The sequence below is a fragment of the Apteryx rowi genome, unplaced genomic scaffold (genome assembly GCF_003343035.1).
Source record: "Apteryx rowi isolate R43461 unplaced genomic scaffold, aptRow1 scaffold_588, whole genome shotgun sequence".
In the NCBI taxonomy this organism is placed as follows: domain Eukaryota; kingdom Metazoa; phylum Chordata; class Aves; order Apterygiformes; family Apterygidae; genus Apteryx; species Apteryx rowi.
Window position 1 is genome coordinate 10,214 of NW_020450858.1, and position 15,626 is coordinate 25,839.

Sequence of the window (15,626 nt, forward strand, 5' to 3'; positions counted from 1 at the left end):
TGCATTAAGAACACAAACAATTAAGGGCACTCGAGATGCTTTGCTAAGAGCTGCCATAGAACTACAAGGGCTTTTCATGAGAGATGCAGGCTTCTGCAGTCTGCTTTACCAGGGGGTTGGAGAGCATGGGCAATTAGTCATGTTTGTCTCTGCTCAAGCAGCTTTCTGCAGAATTCTTTGTTTGCTCATTCTTCTGACTCCCCTACATGTCTTAAGATCAGCAGTTAGATAATAGCTACATTGAATTGGAGGACTTCTGGAAGTAACTGATAATTTTTTCTTTTTTTTTTTTTTGGCTACGAAACAAAAAGACCCAGATCTGAAAAATATAGCTTATTCTAAACATTGGCAATTGGTGGCATAAGTCCTGATTAACCAAGCTCTCTTGGACTCCTTTTAAAAAAAGTTTTTGCTTTCAAGAATAAAACTGACTCACTCCCTTTTAGCGGAATTGTTGTGGCAGTTTTTCTCAGTGGAGACTGAATAGTGTTTTAGTAACACCAATCCTGTCTGTATCTAAATTTAAAATGTTCACCATTTGTGTATGGTTGAAGAACATCCCTGCTTCAGTTCCTTCCCAAACTCTTAAATGAAAAATTAACATTTGCATGGCAGAGGGAGACTGTCATTAATCCTGAAATCTAGACCCAGTAACAGCATTCTTTTCAATTTTATATGGCAATATATATGTGAAGTGAAACCTTTAGGAAAGAGTAAGAAGTACAGGAGGATTGAAAAGTAAAATGTCCTATGTAGTTCCTACTAAGCCTCTGGTCTTCAAAATCCAAGCTTTGCCACATTATTTGAGAACAATGTTTAGGTATAGAAGAACATTGTTGGAGATTTAGTCTGTCTTCAGATCTCTTATTTTTCATGTTGTAAAAGACAGGTGCAACTCTTATCAGTTGTAACTGTGTGCTAGGATATTTCAGTGAAATGAATATTAGGGAGTGTATTAAATACAGTGTTATTGGTTGGAATGTGCATGCAAAATGTGAGATTTGAGTGTTGGTAGCAGTGTTTGTGGATGGGAAATAGTACATTTATGGGATGACTTATGTGGAGGATTGCCTTTAGCTGTAACTTTTCAGGGTTGATCTTTGTTCCGAAGAGATTTCACCTTGCAAGGTGAAAGTTCGTTGTCTTTTGAACAGCTGGATTTATACTTACAGTCATCATGAAATTTGTTTTTTCTTAATACTGAAAACAACCTCTTGCAACTTCTGATGGAAAAGATTGGGTGAAATGTGTATCATTACCTAACCTTAGAAACTCATTAGAGAACAAAAATAATTTCCAAACATATCTGTGAATGAGAGTACTTGCTAAATATTTGGTGACAGCGGATGGGAAATGTATGAAATTTTATAGTGGATAAATAATTTTAAATATATTTAATTGTGGGTTGGGAAGAGTGCTAGTAGACAAACTGCCTTTTAAATTTAAGCAGTTTGTTGTGAAGTACAGAACAGTCTTTTCAGTTTTCTTCATTTCAGTGTGAATGCCTATTAATAGGCACTTGTAACAGCAGCAGGGAATCTGAAAAAAACATTTTTATTTATGGTATGTACATGTAAGTTTATTTGGAACCACGGATGAGTAGTGGGGGTGCTGCTTGTATATGATGAGCAGTGATGCACTGCTTCAGTAAAGCCAAATTCAGAGGGGTGCTTCTTTCCAGTTCTGATCTGAGTTCAGGTATTCTGCTACTAGACAATTGCTGTAAATCGGCTAGACAATTGCTATAAAAGTAGATTGACTGGGGAAAGGGGAAAAGTTGATTATGCCCTCTGATGCCCAGTTCAACATTCAGCTTTTCCATATACAGAGGGGATCTCTGCTGAATATTGGAATGAATAGCAATGGCAAGTGCAACTCTTTAGATGGGTATTATAGATCTTGCACCTGTTTTAAGAGCACCTCATCTATGCTTTGTGTATAAATCAGTTTTCTGTTAGCACTAGAAATAAAGAACTAGGAATAGGTTAATGCTGCGTGTCCTACGTATTTCAGAAATAAGGGAAGAGTGATGAGTTATCATAACTTCATTTTTTTTCTTCCTCCTAGTTTCTTGTCCTTTTTAATAGGGTTTTTATTAGAAAAGAAATAATAATTAATGATCTGTTGGCCCTCCAGTGGGAATGATCATTAGTAAGTAATGTTATATTCTCTTGTCTTACTGCAAGCCATATTGTATGCTGTGTTACTGCAGTGAAGTTCAGATATTTGGGACCTGTTTGGAAAAACACAGTAAAGTAGACAAGTTACATGTTTTAAAGACAGTTCAGAATAGATTCTTTCACAGCTGTGGTAAGGATACTTCTGTCAGGATTACTGAATAGGGAGACTTTTGTTTAGGCTATAGAGACTGAAACAACTTTTCAGTGAAAACCTTGAGTTGAGGGTTTTTTGTTTTGTTTTTCCTCCTTTTATCATCAACTATCATTCTTCCTGGCTTCTATCCTGAAAACAAAGGCAATCTCATCCATCTAGGGCAGTGAATTTGCTGGAAGCCAAGTATCTTCTCCTCTCCAATAGTACTATCTTTCTATGGCTGATATACCTGGTATCTGTCTCCAAAAAGCAATGTATGTAGAAAAAAAAGCCCTTTGAGTAGGTTCTTAAAATTGCCTAAGTGTCCTTAGATTAACATACACTGAAAGTACCAGCAGATTTGGCAATAGTTAAGTGAGACAGATAACTTCCCTGTGCTGTCTTTGCTAGTAGCTTATGTAACCCTAGTACTAACAGCTATGCTCAGAATGATGGAAATTTTACAGTCATGGCCCAAACAAAACGGAAACAAAACAAAACTGATTGGTGTTGAGTATTGTGTGAGATGGCAGATGTTTACATCAAGAGAGTAGATATCTGTGGCCCCCTCTCCTTTGTGTGGGGGTATGGGGTAGAAAGGTTCCTGGAAAGCAACTGCCTCTTCGTTGCCCTCAGAGAAGGGGCCTTTTCATCCTAGGAAGAATCCATCCCACACCTGAGGGGGAGATTCTTGTCTCTGCAAGGCTTCAGTGTGGATATCTGTCAAATAACTGATTTTGATCAGACTTTAAAGCTAGATACAAGTTTATAATTGTAAAATTGATTGTGAAAGACATTTTCTTCCATGCCCATTGCCTTCATGTTACGCTGGTTGATAATCTGAGTAATAATAAATCTACCTTTTAAAAAGCTTTATCTTAGATTTAATGGATTTCAGAAAATGTTTTACTTGTTAATGAACTATGTACAAGGACCAGATTTGTGCTTAAATGTGTATAGGATGTTTGCCATGTCTCAAGCATCTAATCTGTAAAGTAGCTAACTAAATCTGTGTCCTGATCTGGGCCTGTATACCAACCATTTATATATTTTTCTTGTTGTCTCCACTGTGTGAACTTAATATGATCCTGCAGACCAATTGATATATGGGAACAAGCCTAAAACACAGTTTTAATCAAAATATTTACTTTTTTCTATAGACAGAAATCGCCAAGAGATTGAATACAATTTGTGCACAAGTCATCCCATTTTTGTCTCAGGAAGTAAGTAAAACTGTTCAGCTGTTAAAGTGCAATTATGTTGCTTTTCTGTTTGCAAATTAGCTAGTTTTAAGATGTTAATTTTATCACAATGCACAAGTGTAAGGAACATCTGTTATAGCTGAAATGTGCAACCCCCTTGCTAATTCGGTCTAACAAGTCTGAGTTCAAACTAGTGACAATAGCTCAGCCTCATTCATCCTCTGAGGAGAGGGGGAGTCTGTAAAATATTATCAATGTAACAAAATCCTTTCACTTCTAATTGTGTTGATTGCTTACCTGGTATTCAATTGTCAAATGTAAGTCCAGTGAAATAAGAATGCTGGTCTTGTCTACAAAATTCATATCAGATTTTGGTGTAAAAGGTGAGCTCAGATGTGAAACTGTTGTTTAAGGTTACAAACCTGCATAATAGATCTGGTCTGAATTACTATGATTGTAGCATGTTGTAGGCAGCTGCTGTTACATTTTGAAGCCTGTTATTTTGGATAAGCCTTTTCAAACTCTACAGTTTGCAAAGAGCATTTCTAATTCTTCTTGAGATTGGTGAAACAGTCCTCTTGTTTGAAATTTCAGTAGGTTTTGCTGTGTGGGCACAGAGTATATAAATGTTAAAATTGATACTAGTTTGAAGTTGACATTATCATCCTGTCAGCTCAATTAGAGACTGGTGATTCATTTGTCAGAAAATTAATAGTGAAGTGGCATGGGGAGAGAGGTGAGCTGACTGACTGTCTTCAGGGCTCTCACTTGCTTTTGATGAGCAGGTGAGAAATAGGGCACTGTTGCTTCTTACCCACCTAGGATGTGTCTTGTAATAGATAGCCTGGATTTCTACAGAGAAATTGATTGTTCTGATGTTTGTGGTCTTGTTTTTTACTCTAGTATGCTTTGGTGCAGTAAATACTTTAACATAAATTCCTCCCCTGCACCCTTTCTTGTTTTAATAGCATCAGCAGCAAGTGGCCCAAGCTGTAGAACGTGCCAAACAAGTGACCATGGCTGAACTGAATGCCATCATCGGGGTACGTGGCCTTCCAGGTCTACCTCCTACAGTGTGTATAACCTGCTTTCATACCTTACTGCTTGCTGTTTTTAAAATAAGCTTAATGTTTTGATATTTAACACTGTTTGGATGCCTAATACTGCTCAAATGTGTTTGACTTGGTTTACACAGATTTTTAGCAGGGATTAAGTTAGCAGCAGTTTCCTGTGTGAGAACATCTTTTTATTAAATAACACAGTGCATAGCAAAACTTTCCCTGCAAGAAAGATTATGGTTAGGACAGTTGCTTGTTTATTTGTAGGTATTGTATGTCAGTTGATCTAGTTACCTTTGCCTCATGCTTTTTGTGACACTTGAATTCTTGGAGCCAGTGCAACTATTCATTCTTCTTTCTTTCCCTTTCTTGTGAATCTTTCATGAATTTTAAAATAGCAAGCTAATGAAAAGAAACTTCACTTGCTTTTGAAGTAGTATTAATTGTCTGACACAATGTTCTAATAGCCTTTCACCAAGTTTGTGCTTCTAAATATGGTGAAATAAGTTAATACTACTTGCTTGTGACTGGTTGTCAATCACAAGTCATTTGTTTTGTATTAATGAACTTTGTGAACCATACATTCCTTCCACTGCATGGGTTCATTTCCTCCTGCCACTAAGTCTAGAATATTTCTCATGTTTTCCGCCCTTCCAGACTAAGTGAAAGAAGTAGCCGAAACAAGAAGCTGTCCTTTCCGATTTTATTCATATGTGAGCGCCTTGAGCGGATTCAAATTACTCATTTATCAATTTATGTTAATTGCTTGTGAGAAGATGCCCTGCTGGTCTTTATAGTTCTCTCAGACACTTTGTAATGATAATTAGACATGCTGCTGTACGGATTAACAGTGCCATAGTCCAATGACGTCTACGGACAATGGAACCAGTTAATCCATCTGTGCTTAAAATTACATCCCAACTGGAGATGGAAAAAAAAAAAAAAGTAAGAGCAAGGGAGGATTAAAAGAATGAGCCTCAGCTTGAAAACTCTCCTTTCATCAGTTTCTCAATTGCAGATCTGCAGTCAGTTTGCCTGTGGTAAGCTATTGGCAGTCAATTAGGTGAAATAAACTGGGAGGGTGACCTTCATTTCCTTTTAATAGCTTTTTCCTCCCTGAAATGGGGAGCTGCAGTGGATTTTCAGCTTAAATTTTATTCAGGCTGCTTTATTTCACTTGACAGATTAGCTTTGCATAAACATACCCCCCCTTCAAATCTGAGCTGTTTTTTCCGTTCGTATCAAATTCTGACTGTTGCTTAGTTGATTTGCTAATCATGCTTCAAAAACCCACACAGTTACATCTGTATATGTCACAATCTCCTCTATGCTTTGCTGTGTAATGAATTATTTTATTTCAGTGATCACATCAGGTATTCATACAGCACATGTACATTTGATATTTGATTAGCAAAGGTTAGAGAACTGTACTTTCTTGATTTTTTTTTTTTTTTTTTCAATGAATGATTTCCTTAGGGCTAATCTGAAATGGAAAACCCTTTTTTAATGGACGAGTCTTAGAGAATATTTTATGCAGTAAAAAGAAATATATATTAAAATATATTTAAAAATATTTTTCTTAAGATAGCAAAATCTGATTTTCCAAAGTTGTTGTGGTAGCATTGTCCTGAGTGTAAATCATTCAGCTCCTTAAGTCTGTACAACATAGTCTCTTAAAAGCAATAAGATCTACAAGTACCACATGCAATTACAACTTTTTTGTGGGAAAGCTCTTTGGAAGCAGGAATAGAAACCTCTTTTGTTTTTTTTTCATTTTCAAGTTACCTAAGGTCCTCCAGAAGAAATACTTCCATGTGTCTTCTGAAAGACTAGTGAACAATGCAATGCAAATCCAAAACTGAATGAGGAAGTGAACACAGTGGGCCCGAATGTTCTTTGGCCATGTAGATGAATGTATGTGCATAATACTAAAATTAGATGTATGTCACAATGATCTTTTACAGTCTTACATGATGAATAATTATCTTGAGCCGCACAATAAGTTTCATGCTCTGACATATCCTTGAGTTTGTTTGAAAGGGATTGTGTGCATTTTGGAAAATCTGAATAGCATAAAATTGGGTTGACAATTCAGTGGACCTTTGCTCCCCTTCACTGAGCATGCAGTTTGTTGAGCTCTCTCCCCAGAGGGGAGGAGACATCAGAAGCCTGTCTGTTCCTACAAGGGGCAGCTGCCCTGAAAGTAAGCACAGCCCAGTTTGATAGCAGCTGTCAGTATTGTTCAGGGACCTGACTTAGTGTAAAGAACAATGAAAGGGCCATGCTCTTAAAGTCCAGTGTCTTTCAAGATAAGAAAAGAAATAGTAATTTAAAGGGTTAGACATTTATTATGAGCATGAAAGATCATGAAGCTTCTTTGCAGAATGCAAATAGGTTGGAGCAATCTGTAATAGTAGAAGATGCAATCAAATAGCCCCTCGCACCACACTACTAAAGATAATTCATGTACAATAAATTTGAGGATAAGAAACTTGAATAATTTTTTTCTAGCCAGTGTTCTTTCAGACACTTTCTCTTGACTAGATGAAATCTGCATTTTTTGGTGTTTTTGTTTCAGAACTGACTGTTTTTCCTCCTTCCTTTATCTTTAAGGGCCATTGTTCTCTAACTCTTCATGAGTCTAAAGTCTCCCAATTGGCTTGACTGAGTTAGAGCAAAACAGCAATTCTTGTTGCTACTGGGCCATATGTGAATTCTGGAAGGAAACAAAGCCTTTAGTTAGTGGGAACAATGTTTTAAATAGAAAATATTTTTGAATCATCTTTATTTTATACTTCTGTTATTTCTAGTTGAAAAAATGAAAGTCTGTTAAACTTAAGATTGAGGATAGGGACTTGTAGGATATGTGTCTCATGGGTCTGTGAGGTATTTGGAGATTTTATCTGCCATCTCAAAAGCTGACTTTTGAAGTTGCTGTCTACTATGCATGTAAAGAAGAGAAAGAATGAGTGAATTGACATATTCAGCAGTGTTTTCAAAAAAAAAGAAGTAAGGTAGTTGGACTCAGCTTGTAAGCAGTGCTAATCCTTTGTGTTGGTTAGAACTTCTCATACTGCAGGAAGGAACCGTGGGTGGTGATTAGCTATTGACAGTTGTATCTCTGGCCTTATATTATTCCTGCATGTTTCTGAGGGCTTTTACCTTTCAGCCATTGGGTAGCAGTGTGGCTAAACAACATGCATGTCACTTTTTTTAATGGCACCATTCATATGTGTATTAAATTTGAATGAAGTACTAGGTTTACTAGATCCTTAAATAATAAACAAAGCAAAAACCTTTGACCGTAAAAGATAGGTGCCTCTGTTAACTCCTTGGCACTGCTCACTGTTGCGGCTGCAGGCAGTGCCCACATTTGGGGTTAAGGGAAAATACAGATCATGATATGAGAGAATTAGGTAGATGATCATGGTCTAACTTGAAGGAGTGGTTTGGGGGGAGGTGTGGGTGGGTGTGGTTTTTGTTTGTTTTTGCTTTTTTGTTTGAGGTGCAATTAAACAGCAGGCTGAAAAATCAAAGGTACTCAGAGTCATGCTAGGAAAGGCGAGGGACAGTTATTGGTCTATCCAGATGTCAGCTATGCAATTTTATAAAGTTTCTTTACTTTCAAATTAATAAACTAGGTAGTCTTGTATGTAGAACATACAAGTATCTGAAACAAAAACTTGAGCAGCAAGCTGGAATCTTTTTAGCACTGCATTTTAGGTAGTGCATTACTGAGTACTGAGGTATGTCTTATTTTGCCTTTTGAGGTGAGTTGTTAATGGTTCTGTGAAATACATCTTTTTGGATTGACGGTACTCCTGAGACAGATTGAGCTGTAGGCCTCCGAGAGGGCTCTCCACTGTTGCATGTGGTGATTGGCTAAAGGATTAGCAAGATGTGGGATTACTATTTTTTTTTTCTCTCCTTGACTGTGGTTGCCAGCTATCTTTGGGATTGTAGTGTGTGAAGCTTAAGAGGATGAGGTTAACCTCTTGAGGGTTTATTCTTATGAGTGTGTAGTAATCCTTGGAAAGCCTATAAATAACTAGGCTGTATGTTTCATTATAAAATAGAAATGAAGACTGGAACAGAAATAAATGCAGAACTTAGTGCAAGGGAAGAGCTAAGCAGCTGTAGCATTACTTCAGATCCTCCTCAGCCATGATTTGCATTATGCGCCAAGCAAAGTAGATGTGGGGGGAGGGAGGAGAAATGGCTTAGTTCTTCTAAATAAATGAAATTGAATGAGCACAAGATGCTGTCCTCACTTTTAATCTATAAATTTGGTAAACCCAAGTATGAGTTTATTAAATTCTTACAGTAGGAACTATATCATGTGAGGAATTTCCTGGCTGCTTTTCCCCCCCTCCTTTAATAAATACTAACCTTAATTACAAGCAAGGATTGTCATGTTAGGTGCCGTTAGAACACAGTAGCTTTAAGACTTGTAAGCTATTTTTAATACAGGTGGTGAATGGATATGGTATTTGTCAGGATGACAGTTGGTATTCCCAAAATGCTAGTCCCCAAACTATGGTCAGGTTTTTTTTCTCAGCGCCACTGAGTTTTGAGGAAACAAGATAGCTTAATTCATGCTTATTGGTAGTTTGTCCTACTCAAAACAGAATGCCCAGGAAAAGGTGTCCAAAATAGGAATGAATAGGCAATGAAAACCTATCTAGATTCACTCACTCACTCACTATTTATATATATATATTTTTTTTCCTCTTTTCCTTCCTGTAATGATAGGGAAATGGAGGACCTTGAAGCAGCAGTAGAGAGGGGAGGGTGGTGGTGGTGTCTAAATGTCTGACCTGGAGTTGTAGGTCAGACTCCTCTTGCAAATTTTGCTATGTGGTTGGATAGAAAAAGCTGTATCTTGGATCTTATCCAAAAAAATCTGCAAGATTTTTAGGTGGATTTCTCTTTTAGAGCTAATGTTTAGGCTACAAGTCAAAAGTGAGACCACGTACATGGTGACAAACTTATGAAGCTGAGCAACTTTCAAGAAAGGAATGAGAGGGAGATAGTTGGAAAAAAATGTGGTTAACTAGAGCTCAGAACTAGAGATGTGCAGCTGCGACTACTAATACAGAGAGAAGAAGGTAGATTCCAACTAGACAAGCATGTGAGTTACTAGTATTGAATTCTTACCACTTGCTAGATTTCTGTATACTGAGCAGATGTTGGGATGTGCTGTTGGGCACAGAGCTGTAAGTTGTCCTACTTTGCAGTAGGTGAGAGGTGCAGAGGGAACTTGTAAGATGGACTTGTATCTTGTTTAGGTGGAGTAGCAAATAAGATCAGAAAAGTCAATACAGGATGAGGTTTCAGAAGGAGTTAGGCAGATACAAGCAAAGGAGATTGCTATGCTAGAGATTATTCCTTCTTTTTGAACTTGCATCCAAATGAGTTTGCATCCAACAGATTGTTTTGGAAGGAATAATTTCAGTGGAGTGGAAAGGGCCAAAGTCAGATCAAAATGCTGGAAGAGCAGGGTTTCAGGCAGGGTTACAGAAAATGTGTTTAGTAAGCCTTAATTAAGAGAATTTGGAATGGCTACAGGAAAGGCAAAATGGGGATTAAGGATGGTTTTACTTTTGAAGGTGGTTGAGACTGAGGAGGGTTGACATGAGTAAAAATTGTAGGCACAGAGGGTTGGTTGTCTAGTCCCAGAATAGACAATTGCTTCCTCTAGAGTGATTTAAAGCACCTCTCTTGATTAAGATGTGTAGGCAGAATAGCTTTCCATTTTTGAGGATGTTTTTTGTGGCTGTTCCCCACATTCCCTCTAAGTTAGCAAGAAAGTGAAGGGAGACAGACTGAAGAGATGAGTGTACCTTCTGCTGTCTTACTAATATCCGCTTTGCATTTACATTCAAAGTGAGGTAAGTGGTAGAATTAGAGTCGGTGAACAGTCAGTAGGCTGAGACTAATAAAAAGAGATGTGAACTTCAGTGCTTCTCTTAAAAGAAGTCTGAGATGTGGTAGGATGGGAGGAGCAAGGAGTTGGATGGGAAGAGTGAATCAGTTGGCCGAGACATAAGAGAAGCTCAGCTGGGACTGCATATGAGATGAGATCAAATGCAGAGGAGTTAATTGAGCAAGGAAGATGCAAAGCATGGTCATGAAATTATCCTGAAACATGAGCAGGAACAGGGAAAGCAAATATTGGGAATGTACAGTAGGAGAGAGGTGCAAAGAATAAATGAAACATACAGATCTGAAGTGAACTAGGAAATAATTTCAAAGCAAACCCTGTGGTATACTGAGGTGGTAAGAACGTCAGTGTGCTGGTGGGAGAAAGGGTGAATTCTTGGTTTGGAATATACAGACAAAGTGTGATTGTAACTGGGTGACTGATGGAGAGAGTCAGTGGGAGTATGGTGCTGCAAAGGAGCTGGAGGAAGATACAGGTAGACAGAAATACTAGAAGTATTGAAGATTGGAAAGGTGCATAAAAATAGCAACTAACTACAGTCTACTTGGAGTAAGAGCAAGGCGGACAGTAGAGCTAGGGGCCTGTGTAGGAGGACTGGGAGAAAAGGGAGAGAGAATAGCATGGGGCATGCAGCGTAACTTTAAGAAATCCTAAAGGTAAGGCAAAGAGGCAGTTTGTACGGCAGTTTGCTGTACTTTATTAGACTGAGAAAGAATTTGCATCTACTACTCAGGATTCCTGGTATCTGGTAACTGTCTTTCTGCCCCCCTCCCCCCTTTTCCTCAGAATACTTGCTGAACTATTAAGGTCACTGTCCTCTATACCACTTAAATTCCTGAAAATGAACAGTACTGTTTTTAAAGGTGCTGGCTAACTATAACTCTTAAAATCAAACATGGTCATACGCAGTAGCACTGAGATAGCAAAAGCAGTGATTAGCAAAAATGGATTGTTCTAACGCATGTTCAAAGGTGCTGGATATTTGGGAAGAAGTCGTCCCTGCAGAATTTACAGGGAATTTCCAAAAGGCTAGTGTGTGGCTTGAAACAATAAACAAAAACTGAAGGTAATACTTTTCTCGTGACTGTCATGTTTTCATTCTTTTGGAAGCTCTGAAATGTATTTGTAATAGCAACTAGGACAAAAGGGTTTAATATAAACGGTGATGGGCATCGTTTAAACTACTGCATTTGAATTAACTTTTGGGTTTTAATTTACCAAAAAGCCTTTCTACTCTATCATTGCTATCTTTATCTTCAGCAAGATTTGAATTTCTGGAGTATAAAGGAATCTGGGAGGGAAAGAAATACTTTTGAAGGTAATCATAAATCAGTAATAAAAATAAACCAAACCAACCCCCCCAAAACCCCCACACAAGAGTAATGCCTCTAAGTCATTTTCAAATTGGTGCATGCTTGAACTGGTTGTTTTTGGGGCTGCTGTGGCAGCAGGAACATGCTTTTGAAGTGTGTTTGGATGGTAGCAAAAAAGGCAAATACATAGATTTTGGGTTAGAAAGTGAGTAATAGCAGGAACTTATGGCTGCCCCAGAAAAGCTTAATATGTACTGGCAAATTCTGCAAACCAGAAGCAATGTGTGCTGACAGCTTCATTCTAGAGACTTAAGGCTTGCATCTGAATCTTCAGAACAAGCAATATGTACTTGTCTAAAATGAAAAAAGAGCTTTGTTCTCCAAGTGACTTGCACTGACAGTGGTCAGAAGAGTATAACTAGTTTCAGAAAACCAGCCTTTGTCTAGTCTGGACCAAGAGATAGAGAATTTAAGATCTTCTTGTGTGGTTTTTAGATTGTGGTTTTGAATTTGTTACTCTCCTTTAGTCTGGGAAGTCCTTTGGTGAAGACATGTTTTCCTGCACAAGGATCATTCTTTCCATTTTTACTCTGCTTCTATCTGTCCACCCCCTCCTACCCTGTGGCATCTGTCCTTTGTGAAGGCTTTTCTGTTACTCCGTTGTCCCAGTGTCTGTTTCCTTCAGTGCTGGCTTCACTCTTGCTCTGTTTATCCTGTAATTCTTCAAAATTTCACTTAAGGGAAAAAAGTACCATTATTAATACAAGAAGCATCACGCACCTAGACCTTGCTGTTTTGTGACTTGTTTCCATTTCCTTTTTTGTTGTAACCTGTTTGAGACAGGAACTGTTGTAAGTCAGGCCTATGCTGCACACTTCTAGAAGAATAGCTGTTAGTGAAAACACTTTTTATATACACACATATACATATATGCACACATATGTATGTATATATGTATAAAACAAATATATAGTTATGCTAGCAAAAGGATTTCTTCTGTTTATGGAGCTGGCTTAAATTGTGTGACTGAGTTACGCTGCCAGCTTAGTTGCAGATATAAGTACTAGCCATGATTTAGTGTATCTGTGTTTGGTGTAAGCTACGAAGTTTTAGATTGACTTACAGTGCCTGAAAGCATGGAGGAGGGAAAAAAAGCCCTCTCTTCTCTTGGCAAAAGCCCTTGTGTGGATGCAGCTACACCAGTGGAGTGCTAATGCACCTTGAGGAGAAGATGTTGCTGAACTGGAAGAATTCCATCTGCTGGCAATATCCCACATCCTTGCTGCGGGGCTCTGCTGGCATGGAACGAACTGCCGAGGCTCCACAGTGTAGCTAGACTTCTGGTGTAGATCTGTTCTTGCAACAGTGCCAGTTATGCTGGCAATGCTATGTAATTATTCCCTCTATGTCAATGGGATGTTGAAAATCTTGCCATTTAACAATTATCACTAAACTTTTGTTAAATAGTTAATTGCTGATCATTTTAGTGGAAAAACAACTAATGTGCTTATTCATTGGGTGTGGTGGCAAATTCGTTTGGGTGGGGTCACCCACATCTGTCATTACTGTTTACAACAATGATCTTTTTGAAGAGCCCTGCAGTGTAATATCTCTTTATCTTTCTAATTCTGATGCCTGGGCCTGCCCTCCAGAATGCCGGAAGGAAAGGCAGAGAAACTTCGCTGTTTAAAGTGAGACAGAAAGTCATATCAAAAATTAGAGGAGCTGCTCAGCATAGAGCTAGAGAAAAGCAAAAGTACATTTCTTCCCTACGCTCTGTAGTCTGTAACGGTCTTGTAGGAATTAAACAATGGTTAATAAGCTACCCTTTGAAAATCTTTTTGCTTTTGCTTACTGCATTATATTGGGGAGCACTGAAAGCAGATTTGTCAGTTATATAGGTGTTAAGCTAACTATATTATTAAATTTTTTAAATTGAATCTTATGACTCCACAAGAGTACTCTGTGTGTGTGTGTGTGTATTTGTAGGTAGGCTGCCACTGACTACATAAATTGAATTGATAACAACCCAAGCCTTTCTCATGATGAAACATTTCATTTTCCTTGTAAATAAATGCCTGAATTACTCATGAAATACAGAGCATATCAGAAAATTCATGCTGAAGAATATATTTGGTATTCATACGTCTTGCATAAAGATTTTAAAGAGCTTTCTGAAAAAAAGTCTTCCAGTTGTTATGGAAAACTGAATTTAAGGTTTTTGGTAACGAGCTGCAGATTTCAGTATAACTTTGACCCTCTTGACAACTGCACTCTCAGTTATCTTCTACAGGTTTATTGGAAGCAATCCATGTACCCCAGTGGTTTATTGGCCCCCAGTTAAAATCTAATGCCCTCTTCCTATATTGTAATTTTTTGTGGAGTACTTTTTCTCCTGAAGTAGATTCCTGATCAATAGAATATATTTTTGTTTCATAGGAGTTAATGTGGCAGCTTAGTGCCTGTGTCAGGCTCCAACCAGGTTTTGTTTCCCTTTATCAAAAAAATAAACTCTAACCTTATAGAGCAAGTGTATAGGGACGTTCATGCTTCTAAGTGTTTACGCTAACCTTTCTTTAGTGAGATTAAAAAATGTACGGTGATGTCTAATGCAAGGGGGGCAGGGGACGACACCAGAGCTGGCCAGATTTAGTGAAACAGGTATACGTCGGTGTAACAGTGTGGTTAGGGCACCAGTGCATGAGGTGCTCTTTGTAATCCAAATGAGCCCATTGAAATCAATCTTGCTTTTTTTATTCTGAGTTTTATGAAGAACAAAGAGGGGACAGGATCTCTGGGGGACTTTGCTCCAGGAGTCAGGAAAGCTGAGAATGAAGTTTGAAAAGGAGGGAAAAAAGTCAGTGAGGAAGGAATCATACAAAGAAGTGGAAAAGGAGTTGAAGAGAGGAAAACAGAAATGACTCTAATCCAGAACCATATGCTTCATGACCTTTTGGAGTAGCCGGGACATGCTGAGGGTCTTTTATCCTAACTTTTACAGATAAGAGTGATAGAAGGGGGCTTAGTTTGCTAATGTGTCTTTCACTGCTCTGTATTGGCAGAGCTGTGAAATAAAGCCTCAGCCTTATTTCACTTGTCTTAGAAATGAAGCTAATTTGTGAGAACAGAGCTCTTTGGTGTGTAGTAAGCTGCCTGTTATCCTAGTATATCATCAGTTTTTCAATTAAAATTTGGGGCAGTTTGAACAACCCCCTCACCCTTTAATCCCCCCCCTCCAAAAAAAAAAAATTAAGATGCGCAATTGAGATTATTAGTGTGGTTTGAGTTGTTTGAACAAGTGGAGGCAGGAACTGTGAAAAATTTTGAAGAGCCTTCTGTTCAGAAATTGTTCTGTTAATATCAGATTAAAGCAAATTCCCTTAGTAGAAAATAATAACAAAAAACAAACTTAAGGTAACTTTTTCATCTTCCTTCTGAATTTGATATCTGTTTTCTGACATCAGTCATCTCCACAGTAAGAAGTTTGATTTCTGTGGGAGTGCAAAATAAATGGCAACATCCAAAGACACTATCTCTATGCATCTGTCTGTAATAAAGCATGAAAAAGGAACAGGATTTTTCCCATGAGATAGTTAGGCCTTAAGTAATTATTGCTCATAAATTTTATATGTATGAAACTTGTAGGCTTTGGATAGCTTTTGCCAATACTGTCCTTCTGTGGAGTTAAATCTCCTTAGTAGATGACATTTTTTGTAATTTATAAATGGAAGAGGTTTGCTGAAGACACTGTTTCTTTGTTCAGAAGAGACATTCTCATCCTGCACCCAAGACACTG

At 38.0% G+C, this 15,626-nt stretch overlaps 1 protein-coding gene across 1 annotated transcript in view; it reads left to right on the forward strand.

The window, feature by feature from the left end:
* Positions 1-3,473: 3,473 nt before the first annotated feature.
* Positions 3,474-15,626, forward strand: part of TLE1 (transducin like enhancer of split 1) — a gene marked incomplete at its 5' end in the record, with an annotated part of 52,742 nt that continues 40,589 nt past the window's right edge. Inside the window, 2 exons of the mRNA XM_026082657.1 lie at positions 3,474-3,536; positions 4,484-4,558. Coding sequence (XP_025938442.1) covers positions 3,474-3,536; positions 4,484-4,558 — 138 coding nt within the window. The remainder of the gene's footprint in view (positions 3,537-4,483; positions 4,559-15,626) is intronic.